Genomic DNA, 14,315 nt, shown 5'->3' with positions numbered 1-14,315 from the left:
GTTAGTAACTATGCCACTGTGGCAGCTGTAAATTTGAATTGCCCACAGTATGAGATCTGGCTGTGACCTTCACCTATTTATTTATTTATCAATACAACTGTATTGATTGCTTACAATATTAGCAGGCCCAGGGTTTTGGTTGGTTGAGTGATCTCACAGGTGCACTTTAGATCATGAAATCTGTCATTGAGTCAAGTGACATGGTTTCAATCCAAAGCTTGTACGTGACCAGGAGTAGGGTCACTGAACCTTGTGGGTTTTCTCGAGGTCCCCTAAGCACAAGCAAACTATTTTAAAGAGTTGTACCTTATGTTAGTCCCAAAATAACCTAGTTTGTGTTGATTAGACGTTAAACACCATTTTTCTCTAGCTCAGTCCGGCCCCAATCGTAACTTGCTGCATGCCTTGGTGCCAAGAAACCAGTATTTAAGCCCTAAAATGTTAAGAAACTCGAAATGTCTAAGGGTGGAAGCTCATTTCCGTCCTTTTCTACTACATATCGTACAGTCTTTGAAGATAATAACTTGTATGTTATAACCGGTCTTAGTTTAAAGGGTTGAAGCTCATTTCCCTTTTTATACGTCCACATTCATAATGTGAACGTATTATGCCGTCGCCCCTGTCTGTGTGTGTGTGTGTGTGTATGTATGTATGTATGTGTGTGTGTGTGTGTGTGTGTGTGTGTGTGTCTGTGGTTCGCCTACAGGGCGCAATTCTTCATGGATTTTCTTCAAACTTGGTATACTTATTCCTTATACCCCAAGGAAGATCCCTATTGTTTTTGGTGCATGCCCGACCCCCCGGGGCAGAGCCACGCCCATTTCTAGTATTTGTTTGTTTGTCGTCTACAGGCCACATTTCTTAACTAATAATCTTGAAACTTTGCATACACATTCTTTGTACCCTAAGGAACATCCCTATCGTTTGGGGTGCATGCCCAACCCCCAGGGGCAGAGCCACGCCCATTTTCTTTTCGTGTGTCTTTGTGTCGCCTACAGGGCGCAATTCTTACTGGATTTTCTTCAAACTTGGTATACTTATTCCTTATACCCCAAGGAAGATCCCTATTGTTTTTGGTGCATGCCCGACCCCCAGGGGCAGAGCCACGCCCATTTCTAGTTATTCTTTAAGTGGCATTTAGCGATCAGGGAACAAATTAACAGAACACAGTTTTTATGGGATACAATCACTAGTTTATTCTAAAAGCACGACGTTTCCACAAGTATTCTCTTATCGTTATCAATCAAGCAAAAAAAAACAAAAAAAAAACGTCATGCTTTTAGAATAAAGACATCGATTGTTTTAAAATAAAAATTGTGTTCTGTTAATGTGAACGAAATGTTATACTGATAGCAGTCCTACAACCCAGTTTTATTTCACAGACCCTCAATGCAAACTGGACCATATCAAACAAAACAGGAATGTGGACGTATATTGCTGCGTTAGCGATGCTCTTGTTATCTATTACAACCGGCCTTAGTTTAAAGGGTTGCAGCTCATTTATGTCCTTTTGTATTACAGATCGTATAGTTTTTAAAGAGAATAACTTGTGTGTTACAACCGGTCTTAGTTTAAATGGAAGATTATTTATTACTCCTAGAGAACACCTTGATGCCTTGGTGAGTAATGTTTTCATTTAGAGAAAGTAATAGATATGTTCTGAAAATATATGATAAAAAATGGTACATACTTTTACACTGGGAGCGGCCATTTTGTCGGGCAGTTTTGGTTTGATTCTCATGAAATTCAAACTCACCCATCATTAGAGTGTAATGATAATATATTTGAACGTTTTTTAAACTTAGATAAAAATTGCAACCTTTAGTGGGAGAACATTCTGGGCGCTAGCTTGCATGGCAAACTTTGTTAACTTTTATAGCGAGAATGTTGGCAGCCCTTTATCTTAATCACCTAATGGTCCTTAAATTACTTGCACAGGGGATTGATACTATTAATCATTTTTTAAATATGTGTTAATATATTTCTAAGAATAAAGTACTGATGTATGTTAACTATGATAAAAGTAAAAAAAAATTAAAATTATTTTTGCAGACACCATTACCAGAACAAGATGGCCCTACAAGTATGACGGCTGTTGCTATAGAGATGATGAGTACAAAGGAATTAGCCTATCAGATAACTCTTTATGATTGGGAACTATTTACTTCCTTACATGAGGTAGGACTTTAATGCATAATAGATTTCTTGGATGGCTTTTCAGAGGATACTGTGGAACAAAAGCACTAAGATTCAAATGTTTTAAAGATCTTACTTTATAGTGATAAGATCTTTCTTGAGTCATTTTCTTTCAATTTAAGGGGATTGGGTGGCCAAATAATTAATGTGTGCGCATTGGATCAAAGTCAAGTATCGTGTTTTCGATTCCCCACTTGTATGTGACAAGGAGTAGGGTCGCCTGTCCATCCTTATGGGTTTTCTCTCGGTCCTCCGGTTTCCTCCCACTGCTAAAGCCCCTACCCGCAAGTGAATTATTGAAATAGAATTAAACCATATGTTAGTCCCAAAATGACCTAGTTTATGTCGAGTGGACGTTAAACCCCATTTTTCTCTCTCTTTCAGTTTGAGTTGATATACTGGGTGTTTGGTCGTCATAAATTCAAGAAAATAACAGCGAACCTAGATATCTTTCTTAGGAGATTTAATGAAATACAGTATTGGGTAGCTACAGAAATGGTTTTATGTTCCAATGTTAGCAAGAGAGTCCAACTACTTAAAAAGTTTATCAAATTAGCTGCCATGTAAGTACCCGTACCTTCTTGTGTTCTTGGAGATGCCTGCATGGAAAGAATTTGAACCAGCGGCTGCCAGGCAGGATATGCCAACATTTTCGAGAGATGGATAGAGAACAAGCAAAAAAGAAAGTGATTTTTCGTACAATCAAGGGCCATAATTCAGAAAATTACAATTCGATATGCGCGAATATCGAAAGGAACCGAGATCTTTGGGTTATAAACTCACATTTCAAGTTTCAACAAAATCGGATAAAAATTATGACCTCTATAGGGTCCACAACCTTGATATACCATATTTTTACGCTATTTGGGAACGAACGGCAGCCATTTTGTCTGTCAGTTTTGGGCCGATTTTCATGAAATTCGAACTCAGCCGTCCATAGGGTGTAACGGTGATATAATAATACGTTTTTTTAAATCGGATAAAATTATGACCTATAGGGTCCACAAGCTAAAAACGCGATTTTTCGTACAATCAGGGGCCATAATTCAGGAAGTTACGGTCTGATATGCGCGAATATCGAAAGGAACCGAGATCTTTGGGTTATAAGCATACATTTCAAGTTTAAACCAAATCGGATAAAAATAGTGACATCTATAGTGTTCACAAGCTAAAAACTTGATTTTTCGTACAATCAGGGGCCATATTCCATGAAGTTACAGTCCGATACATGCCAATATCGAAAGGAACCGAGATCTTTGGGTGATAAACCTATATTTCAAGTTTCATTGAAATCGGATAAAAATTGTGACCTGTAGACTGTTCACAAACAATTGTGGACGGACAGGGGCGACGACAATATACGTCCACATGAAAATGTGGGCGTATAAAAAGGCACATTCATGATATGATGACTGTGGATGTCAACAGAGAGGGCGACCTTCGGTTGGACAGATTTTCGCACTATAGTTCAACCTGTGGTCGTGACCAACCATACCATACGATAGAGAACCATAGTCTACATCCAAAGGTCGCCTGGTCTAACAGTCGATAGGCTCACTTTATATTTTAGCTATAAATCAATTGTGTTGTATTTTAGCTGTAAATCAATTGTGTTGTATTTTAGCTAATTGTATTTTAGCTGTGAATCAATTGTGTTGTATTTTAGCTGTGAATCAATTGTGTTGTATTTTAGCTATGAATAAGTTGTGTTATTTGTTTCAGTTGTAAAGAAACTAAGAATTTACATTCCTTCTTTGCCATTGTGATGGGTTTAAGTAATATAGCTGTTAGTCGACTGTCTCAAACCTGGGAGGTAAGTAAAACAATACTTTTTTATATATATAAGATTTATATTTGTGTCCAATACAGTATTTCATTTTGATGGCTTCTGTCAGGTTTCCCCCCTTGTCATGGGTGAGCAGAGGTGGAAACTCAAGTTCTGCAACTCCTACTCGAGTCTGACTTAAATCGCATCAATAACCCGACTCCACTTGAAACATTTATTGCAACCTGAGACTCGACTTGGACTTCGCAATTGTGATAAGGGGGCATAACTCTAACTTACCTTATTCATCATGAATTGCTGACTCATTTAATTGATGAACTGGTGACTTGAACAGGACTTGGGCTTTGTGAAGACTTGGGACTCGACTCGGTTCTAAAGTCTGGGAAGGGAAAAGTGTCTAGTCACTGAGTTACACACACCTGTGTACTTGTTGGGCATTGGAAGGGTTCGTCGAAACTTTGCTGCCCAAGTAAAATTTCCTCATAGCACACAGCATGACATATGTCTGTCTTCATTTATTGTCCCCCGCCTTTAGAAGAAAGCAGGGGACTATTAAAATGGGTTCATCCATCCGTCTGTCCGTCTGTCCGTCTGTCTGTCTGTCACACTTTTTGGGACACAATAACTCTCCTTCTAATTGACCTAGAATGTTCAAACTTGGTGTAGGTGTTTATTAGGTCGGCTTAGAGTAAGCAGAGATAAGCAATTTGATTGGTTGATGCTTTGGGACACGATAACTTTAGCTCTAATTAAGTCAGAGAGATGAAACTTGGTGTATAGTTTCATTACATCAATACCTTGACTAAGTTCGATAATGAGCAATTTCTGCTCGGGTAAGCAGAGCGATAAGCAATTTGATTGGCCGAGACTTTGGAACACAATACCTTCCCTTCTAATTGAGCTAGAATGTTCAAACTTGGTGTAGGGGTTTATGAGGTCAATGCCTTGATGGAGTGCCAAGATGAGCATTTTCTGCTTGGGGTAAGCAGAGATAAGCAATTTGATTGGTTGATGCTTTGGAACACGATAACTTTAGTTCTAATTAAGTGAGAGTGATGAAACTTGGTGTATAGCTTCATTACATCTATACCTTGACTAAGTTCGATGATGAGAATTTTCTGCTTAAGCTAAGGAGCAATAAGCATTTTGATTGTTCAAGACTTTGGAACATAACAACTCTTCTTCTAATTGAGGTAGAATGTTTAAACTTGATGTAGATGTTCATTAGGTGAATGTCTTGACTGAGTTCAATGATTAACATATCGAGCTAAAGCTAAGCAGTAATAAGCAATTTCCTTGGTCGATGCTTTGGGACAAGATAACTTTAATTCTATCTGATAGAGAGTGATGAAACTTAGTGTATAGTTGATAATCAGTTTGATTGCTTGATACTTTGGAAAAAAATAGATGTGCGATTAATTAATATGTGTCATCTATTTATTTGGGGATTTCGGCGGGGGACATCAGCCTCACTGTTGGCTTGTTAGTCTGATTATGAGAGGTTTGTATGACTGACTTGTATGTTAAAGTTAAGCTATTAAATATTTAACTTTTCATTTATCTTGATTTCAGAAATTACCAGGGAAATTTAACAAGTTATTTTCTGAGTTTGAAACAGTGATGGATCCATCTAGAAATCATCGGGTTTATCGACTCACTGTTGCCAAAATGAATCCACCCATTCTTCCATTCATGCCTTTATTAATGAAAGGTAAGTCTAACATTTGTTACAGATTCATTTTTTGAGGGTTGCCCCAAGAGCGTAAGTTATTTGATCCCTGTGATGACTCCGGAAGTTCCTCGGTGTTTTCCTATGTGGTTTCCCCTGGTTTACACGTAAAAGAAAAGAACCCTTGACAGTTAGAATTCAAAGTAAAAGTAGGTCATGGTACCACTGTCTGGGCAAAATTTTCCTTATAGCAAGAATGTAGGTGAAATGAAATGAAATGGAGTTTAACGTCCTACTGTTCTGCTCCTAACCTGGGCTAATGAAGACGGGCATACGCCATACAGTGTGCTATGAGGGAAATTTTGCCCGGACAGCGGCACTACGGCCTACTCTTATATCGAATTCCAACTGCCAAGGGATCTTTTACGTGCACGCCAATGTGTACACGGGACCTCGGTTTTTCGTCCCATCCGAACGACTAGACAGCTTTCCTTGTCAGGCCCTCCGTCCTGCATCACTGACAAGGGGAAACCACGCCGGAAAATCTGGATGAACTTTCTCGGCCAATGCAGGGATCGAACCAAGAATGTAGGATGTTCATTTTATAACTTTTTCAAAAACAGATTTCTGGTGGGGTGGGTGTGGGGGGGGGGGGGAGGGGTATAGGCCCCTGTGTCTGTCCATCCATTGTTTACATTACTTGTTAGAACAGTATAGGCTATATCCACATTGAATAAAGAATCTTATTGATTTTCAACGAATTTCAATAAAAAGAAAATTCCTCAGTTAGTCTCTCCATTATTGTAAAATCTTGTTAGCGCCTTCTTATAAGAGGCTTCATTTATATTGTTTAAGTGGCATTTAGTAACTGGATGAGAATAACACATGACACAATTATATGAAATACAAGTAAATTGTATTCCATATAATTGTATCATGTGTTAGGATTCATTTATGATCCAGTTCTTCTGAAATTTGTACAAGTTGCTGATCTTATTGATAATTGAAAGGAAGAATTTTATTTAATTCAACAATTTTTGATAATAACTTTAGTTGATCTGATCCTTTTGAAATTTTTATGGGTTGTTTAGCTCATAACTGCTGGACAACATAGCTGCTGGAGGGCATTAGTTTCTTTGTCTGGCAACCTATGTTATAGTGGTAGGCTAAAACCGTAACAAAACAGTAGGTGATCATATTGCAACCAACATTTGTTTATTATAATATTATTATGGATCATATTGCAACCAACGTTTGTTTATGATAATATTATGGATCGTAGTGAAACCAACATTTGTTTATTATAATATTATTATCGAGATTTCTTTTCCTTTTCAGATATGACTTTCACTCATGAGGGAAATAAAACATATTTTGAGAATTTAGTCAATTTTGAGAAAATGGTAAGATAGTGTTTTAGTTAAACACTCATTACGATCAGAGTGCAGATTGTTATTGGATGTATCTACCTATAATTTCAAATCATTTGGATCCAGAACTTTTCGATACAGTCCATCAATTGTGTGCAATACACTTCCAGAAAATATGATTCGGTGTCAATTTTAAATCCAAAGTGAAAATTTGGTTATTGAGTCAATATCATTAACAATCCAAATTGAGAACATGTTCTAGCGCCTTGAGCATGATTCCCTGGTAGACTGAATAGATGCGAAATACAAATTTCATTATTATGATTATGATAAGTCCAGTTATTTTTTTATCAGAGCACTATATAACATAAACTAAATTTATAAACGAATATAACATAAAGAAAATTAACACTCTACTACCTGCAATGTTAAACTTCAAGGCCAATAACTCTTAAAAGCTTATTATTCCTGAAAAAAAGAAAAAGCAAAATAAATTAATTGTAAGTGATAAAGTTATGTCACTGGTGGTTTTCACAGGGTCTCTATATACCTATAAAAACAACTATGATCTGTTGTAAAGATATTGTCTGCGATATCACCTCGGTGGAAGCGGACGTAAAATACAACTAACTCGTACACGTTGTAAAGATGTGGTCATCTGAGAATGAAAGAAATCTGGAATTGTGATACTGGTCAATAGAAGAATGTTACAATGACGTAGATGGATTGTTCCATGATTTATTATTTATATATTTAATTTTATAGATATACACATTATTACTACTTCTGAAATCTTATTTATTTATTTTACAGCATATGATAGCGCAAACTTTACGAACAGTGAAATTTTGTCGTAGTCAGCCATTTGGTAAGTTAAAGTTCATCGATGAATCTGATGGGTACAATTTAAATATTACTGCTTACAGTAGTGTAATTTTAATTGAATCGCTATTGGTCAGTATTGTCACCAGCTTACTGTGCTCATTGCTCTTTTAAACTATTCTAATAATAAAATGAGAACAAGTCACCAGGACCCACAAAAAGTTTATATAGTATGTGATGAAAGACAACTAATTCTTAGTTCTTCTTTTAGTTCAAATTTTTAAGTTTTGAAATTTTAAACAAAACATTGTTTACTAGATTTGATATGCTATTTATTTATAAGAACTAAAATTTAAATTGTTTTGGCCTTGGCTGTGAACCTTAGTATAAATAGAATGATTTCAATCATTATTTATTTATATTAATTATAATTTACAGAGTTAGATTCTCCTCCCACAGTCAAATCATCAGCTGATGTTCGGCAATATGTCAGGTACGATAATTTATTATATATACCACGATATTTTATACTTGTGTTAGTTAACATGTTATAGAGAGAGAATTGGGTTTAACATCAACTTGACAAAGCTGGGTAATGGTTCAGTTTTATTGCAAGCTTGCATGTAGGGGTCTTTAGCAGTGGGAGGAAACCTGAAGACCAAAGAGGTGTGGTTTCGATTCCCCACTTGTAGTTGGCATGGAGTAGGGTCACCTGTCCAACCTCATGGGTTTTCTCCGTGTACTCCAGTTTCCTCCCACTGCTAAAGACCCCTACGTGCAAGCGAATTATTGAAATAAAATTGAACCATATGTTAGTCCTGGAATGACCTAGTTTGTGTTGAGTGGAGCTTAAACCTCTCTCTCTCTCTCTCTCTCTCTCTCTTCTGAACAACTAGACACGTTTTTCTTACCATCATATATAGAAATGAAACATTTCAAGTGAATAGCTTTTACAATCATTTACTATCACAGATAAAGGTACCAGAAAGTTTTCTGGCGATGTGTCCCCTTTTCAGTGTTGCAGGATGGAGGGCCTGACAAGGAACAGTGTCTAGTCATTCGCATGGGACAAAAAAAATATGTGAAAGAACCCTTGACAGTTGGAATTTAAAATAAGTGTAGGCCATTGCACCGATGTCCGGGCAAAATTTCCCGAATAGCACACTGGATGGCGTATGCCTGTCTTCGTTAGCCCAGTCGGTGCAGAACAGTAGGATGTTAAACCCCATTTCATTTAAGGCACTAGGAGTTTAAGCATGTAATATATTGTAAGGTTGTATTTTTCAGGAATCTACAAGTTATAGACAATGATAGAATATTAACACAATGGTCTCATAAAGTAGAACCAAGACGATCGTGATAAAAACTTGATCAGTGCAATTTCTCTTTAAACCTGGTTAAAATAGACATACAGCAAGTGTGACAATAACCTGGATGTGATGTGATGTGATATACATGTGATATTCAGAAGAATTCCATTCATTGTGTCTACTAGAATGTATGCATTGTATGTGATCATCCAATTACAATGGGATTTCTATATAAGGTGTTAAAGTGAAGTCACCATATAATATATAGGGGGCTAACTATACCATGGGTGTAATTAGTGGACCCAAATATCAGCGTTATAGTTGTTAAGTCGCAATTTAATATATAGGGGGCTAACTATAACATGGGTGTAATTAGTGGACCCAAATATCAGCTTAATAGTTGTTAAGTCGCAGTTTAATATACAGCGGGCTAAATATGACATGGGTGTAATTAGTGGACCCAAATATCAGAATTATAGCGATGCTCCAGTGTATAATCTATAGAGGGCTAACTATAACATGGGTGTAATTAGTGAACCCAAATATCAGCGTTATAGTGATGTTTCAATGTATAATCTGTGGACCCCAACATAGAGGGTTCACCATTACATAGAACTAGTTATAGGTGTTATATGGATGTTGTTATAGCGAAGCCCCAGTCATTGAGGAAAATCGCCCATCACCAACTACAAATCAACATGTTTGGTCATCATTTTAATTGCCTAACATTTCTAAATAAAGGGGAATAACCAATGAATAAAAGAACAATTGACTGAACAAGAGAATTATTTATAACAAAAATAAGACTTTATATATATTTGAACCACCAGGAAACATATATTTGATGCCAAATATGGATTTCAAGAGAAGCACACAAATTTCTGCCATTGTGTCCGTCTAGTTGTATGATGATGAATTGGTGGCGACAGCCATCATGCAATGACAAAACACTGGTTGACCGAAAGTATAATTAAGTTATTTCATTTATTGTGTATCTTTTATACCATTTAAGTCAAAAATATTCAAATAAAAGTAAGATATTATCCTGATTAATCTTCATAGAACATATCTCAATATGTCATCCATTATCCTTCTTCCTTACTACATCATTATCCTTATTCCTTACAACATCCGGTATCCTTATTCCTCACAACATCCTGTATCCTTCTTCCTTACAGCAACCGGTATCCTTATTCCTTACAACATCCAGTATCCTTATTCCTGACAACATCCATTATATTTATTCCTTACAACATCTGGTATCCTTATTCCTTACAACATCCCTTATCCTTACAACATCCATTATATTTATTCCTTACAACATCCCTTATCCTTGTTCCTTACAACATCCGGTATCCTTATTCCTCCCATCATCATCCAGTATATTTATTCCTTACAACATCCATTATCCTTATTCGTTACAACATCCATTATTCGATATTGCAGCCATTATCCTTAAGCCTTACTAATTCCAATATCCCTATTCCTTACTACACTCATTATCCTTATTCCTTTATACAACCATTATCTGTATTCCTTATTCCACCAATTAACCGTTCTATGTCCATCATCCTTTAAAATCCTTACTACAGCCATAATGGACAATATTTATTATGTTTTCAATATTATCTCAATTTGAAACCATTGTAATGATAAATTATACATCATATAAGTGCCTTTCATGAACAAATGAAATATAGACATCTGTTAGAATTGAACAACGATGCAGAATGATATTAGAACAATTATACTTAGTCTTAATTAAAAGTAGAATGGTGTGGTCTTTTTGACAATTGTAACTACTATCTTCTTTTTTATTTATTTCTTGATCTTCCATTGTTTCGTTAATTAATTGCATCGTTGTTGATTATTGAATTAATTAATCTCATTGTTATTGATCATTGAATTAATTAATTGCATCATTGTTGGTTATTTAAATAATTAATTACATATTTGTTGATCATTGAATTAATTAATTCCATCATTTAAATAATTCATTACATAGTTGTTGATCATAGAATTTATTAATTGCAACGTTATTGATTATTTAAGTAATTAATTGCATAGTTGTTGATCATTGAATTAATTAATCGCATTGTTGTTGATCATTGAATTAATTAATTGCACCGTGATCATTGAATTAATTAATCCCGTTGTAGTTGATTAATTGACATGTTATGGACCTGTGAATAAGATGGAATGGAGTATAACATCTTTGATTTCAAATAAATACTGGGTTGATCTGATGTGCTGTTTCAAATAATGATGGAAAAAAGGGTAAAGATTAAATTTTTGTCTCGAAGGATATAGTGGAAGTCAGTTTGTTTACTAATTTTAGTTTCATTCTTGGTGTTATTTAGCAACACTCTCTCTCAACATTAATGGCCGACAAAATTTTGATTCAGTTCAACACATAAAATCCAGTGTGGTCGACAATTTTGTTTTTGACCCAGATCAAAGAGGTATAGCCGTTTAATTAAGACACATACCAAAACGTTATTCATCATACTATTGTTTCTCTATCTATTTATTTATATTTATTTGTCAAAAGAAAATATGAGATTTTATTTTAAACATTTAATAAAGCAAACAAAATCTCCCATAATGGATTCAATCATATTAAAAAGAAGCCCATGGGTGGCACTATCTGTTTTTGAACATATCCTACATATATCTTTGTAAATACTGATTTCCACAATAATTTACTTAATCCCTAATATAAATGTATACCTTCTATATTCATTGCTTTACAAACTATTCAGGTGAACCACCCTTTGTTATAGTTAAGTAATTCAAAATAACTTAAAATTTTGAAGTTTTGTTACTGTTAATATCTTTAAAGGTTCGATTACTATTACTTGATATACAACATAGCTTTAACATGGAAGATCGCTTTTAAAAATAACCTTAAGCTGAAGCCTAAGTATTATTTCTAAAGTCTATCATAGTATTACATTCATATTCATACAAGCATGATTATCAAATTCAGGGCCAAAAACTCATCTAAAACTGCTTCTCTATCAGTAGATATTACTTTGCCTCAGATTACATTAATGATGACCCCTCTCATCAACCCGGCAACATAATTAATTCCGCTTTATATCCTCTAATGAGGATACTTAATGTTAAAAAACTTCACCACGAGACCATCAAAATCTCTATATGAAAGCCTGAAATTAAAGTATCTGTTACAATAATTGTCCGACACAAATTCAGGTTTTGTTAGGCACAATTCCTCCAGTACTTGTCATTTTTACTGTACAAGTTTTGGTCATTTTCCAGTGTTTTTTTTTTTTTATTTTTTATCTTTTTTATACAGAATATTGAATATGCCATGTTCAAATTCAATAGTGCCTGATATTTTGTCAGATATATATAACAGTCATTATTTCCAGACCTGACTATATATATGTTTTAGCGTAAGAGTTAAACATGCATTCTGCAAGAGCTAAATCTTCCTATTGCAGGTCTTTCTTTAGGCCTGAAATGTTATCTAAATTATTAATTAGACATTAATTAACTTATCCAGACTATAATCAACTCTCGATGCCATCGCTAGCCTGCGATATTTAACGGACTGGAATACATTTTTTTTAAAATAGTTAAACGTAAAAATGGATAATCAAGACTTTGTTTTTTATTATACCGACTTAAGTAATGATGATTGAGGCTAATTTAAAATTCAAAATCTAATATCTCAGTTAAGAGTCGAGCAATTTGACTGAAATTTTCAGCATATTCTATTTACGTTATCTATTTTTTAAACTATTATTGCGTAACTGTCAACTCTGTATCTAATTAATCTCCCATAATGCCTCCTTTAAGGAGAGAATTAATTGCATGATGAATTGGATTTGGATCTGAAGCATCAGTGTCTTCATGTGTTTTTTTGCTCAAATCAGATAGTGGTATTGTCAGGTATGAAAGAGATATATGTAATCACCTGTAAATACATCATACACATTTTATTTAATCTCATTAATTTATATCTACATTTTGTTACTGTGTAAGCTACTCGGTTTGACAACTGGAATTTGTCATATGCTCCCAAACTTTTATTTATGAAAATAGATAATTAAATAAATCATGCATCAGATTTTTATCCCGCAGCTACACAGATCTACCGGCCTGTCATGCCTCTGCTACTCTTTTAAGGGAGTGTTGCCGTTTTCCCTTCCTGCCTCACATATTTACGAAAATGCACCAAAAATGATTAAAAAATTACAAAAAAAAACACAACCCGATTTTAATAGACACTGTTCAGAGTTATTCTTTTTGAAGACTATTATAGCTCGAATTTTTTCTGAAAACCCTTTACATAGGAAAGGTGTTTTAAGATCTTTTAAAGCTTAAAGTTTGAGAGCTCTTTTAAATTTTGATTTTCAAACCTTAAGGCTCGGACAATAATTATTATTATTTATATATTATCAATATCTAAAGGTGCTCTGAGAGCTATGTTAATGTTATACGGTTAAATTGTACAAATTTATAAATATATTACAATTATTATTAATGATTAATTAATCATTAAAGAAATATTTATATGTTGTAAATAAAAGATAAAAAAATATATTACATTACTGTTATATTTGTATCCACCTGGCTGGAGACTGTCATGGATTCAAATGAAATGAAATGGGGTTTAACGTCCTACTCCTATACTGGACTAATGAAAACGGGCATACACCATACAGTGTGTTATGAGGGAAATTTTTCTCGGGTAGCAGCTCTATGGCCTATTACTATATCGAATTCTAACTGCCAAGGGATCTTTTACGTGTACGCCAATGTATACACGGGACCTCGGTTTTTCGTGCCACCCCCAGGTCCACCATCCTGTACCAGTGAGAAGCAGAAACCACATTTGAAAATCCAGATGAACTATCTTGGTCAATGCAGGAATCAAACAAGCGACCTCCAGGCTAGCGAGCCAGCGTCTTACCCACTTAGCCACCGTGGCCCCCATCATGGATTCAATCCAGGGCTTGAATTAACCAAGGGAAAGATGGCCAGTCTAACCTCACGGAAACTGTCTCCAACTAATGACATGTTAGTCCCAAATGGACCAGGTAGCCTAAGTGTCGAGTAGACATGAAGCTCATAGCCTACAGGGCTGGTTTTTGGCACATTTGACCAATTGCCTCAAATTGGGCCCCGCTAGT

The 14,315-nt window shown here is 35.2% G+C and overlaps 1 protein-coding gene across 3 annotated transcripts in view; it reads left to right on the top strand.

Annotated features, from left to right (window-relative positions):
• The window catches only part of LOC126831901 (rap guanine nucleotide exchange factor 4), a 50,562-nt gene extending 37,157 nt beyond the window's left edge, over positions 1–13,405 (top strand). For all 3 annotated transcript variants that reach the window (XM_050562558.2, XM_050562555.2, XM_050562556.2), the window contains exons 15-23: positions 1,522–1,619; positions 2,053–2,178; positions 2,581–2,759; positions 3,919–4,009; positions 5,555–5,693; positions 6,990–7,054; positions 7,835–7,889; positions 8,282–8,336; positions 9,131–13,405. In XM_050562558.2, the coding sequence (XP_050418515.1) occupies positions 1,522–1,619; positions 2,053–2,178; positions 2,581–2,759; positions 3,919–4,009; positions 5,555–5,693; positions 6,990–7,054; positions 7,835–7,889; positions 8,282–8,336; positions 9,131–9,203 (881 nt within the window). In that variant the 3' untranslated portion in view covers positions 9,204–13,405. The remainder of the gene's footprint in view (positions 1–1,521; positions 1,620–2,052; positions 2,179–2,580; positions 2,760–3,918; positions 4,010–5,554; positions 5,694–6,989; positions 7,055–7,834; positions 7,890–8,281; positions 8,337–9,130) is intronic.
• The last annotated feature ends 910 nt before the right edge of the window (positions 13,406–14,315 follow it).

The sequence above is a fragment of the Patella vulgata genome, chromosome 9 (assembly GCF_932274485.2).
Source record: "Patella vulgata chromosome 9, xgPatVulg1.2, whole genome shotgun sequence".
In the NCBI taxonomy this organism is placed as follows: domain Eukaryota; kingdom Metazoa; phylum Mollusca; class Gastropoda; family Patellidae; genus Patella; species Patella vulgata.
Note: the sequence above shows the minus strand (reverse complement) of the source record. Positions and strands in the feature narration are given on the sequence as shown.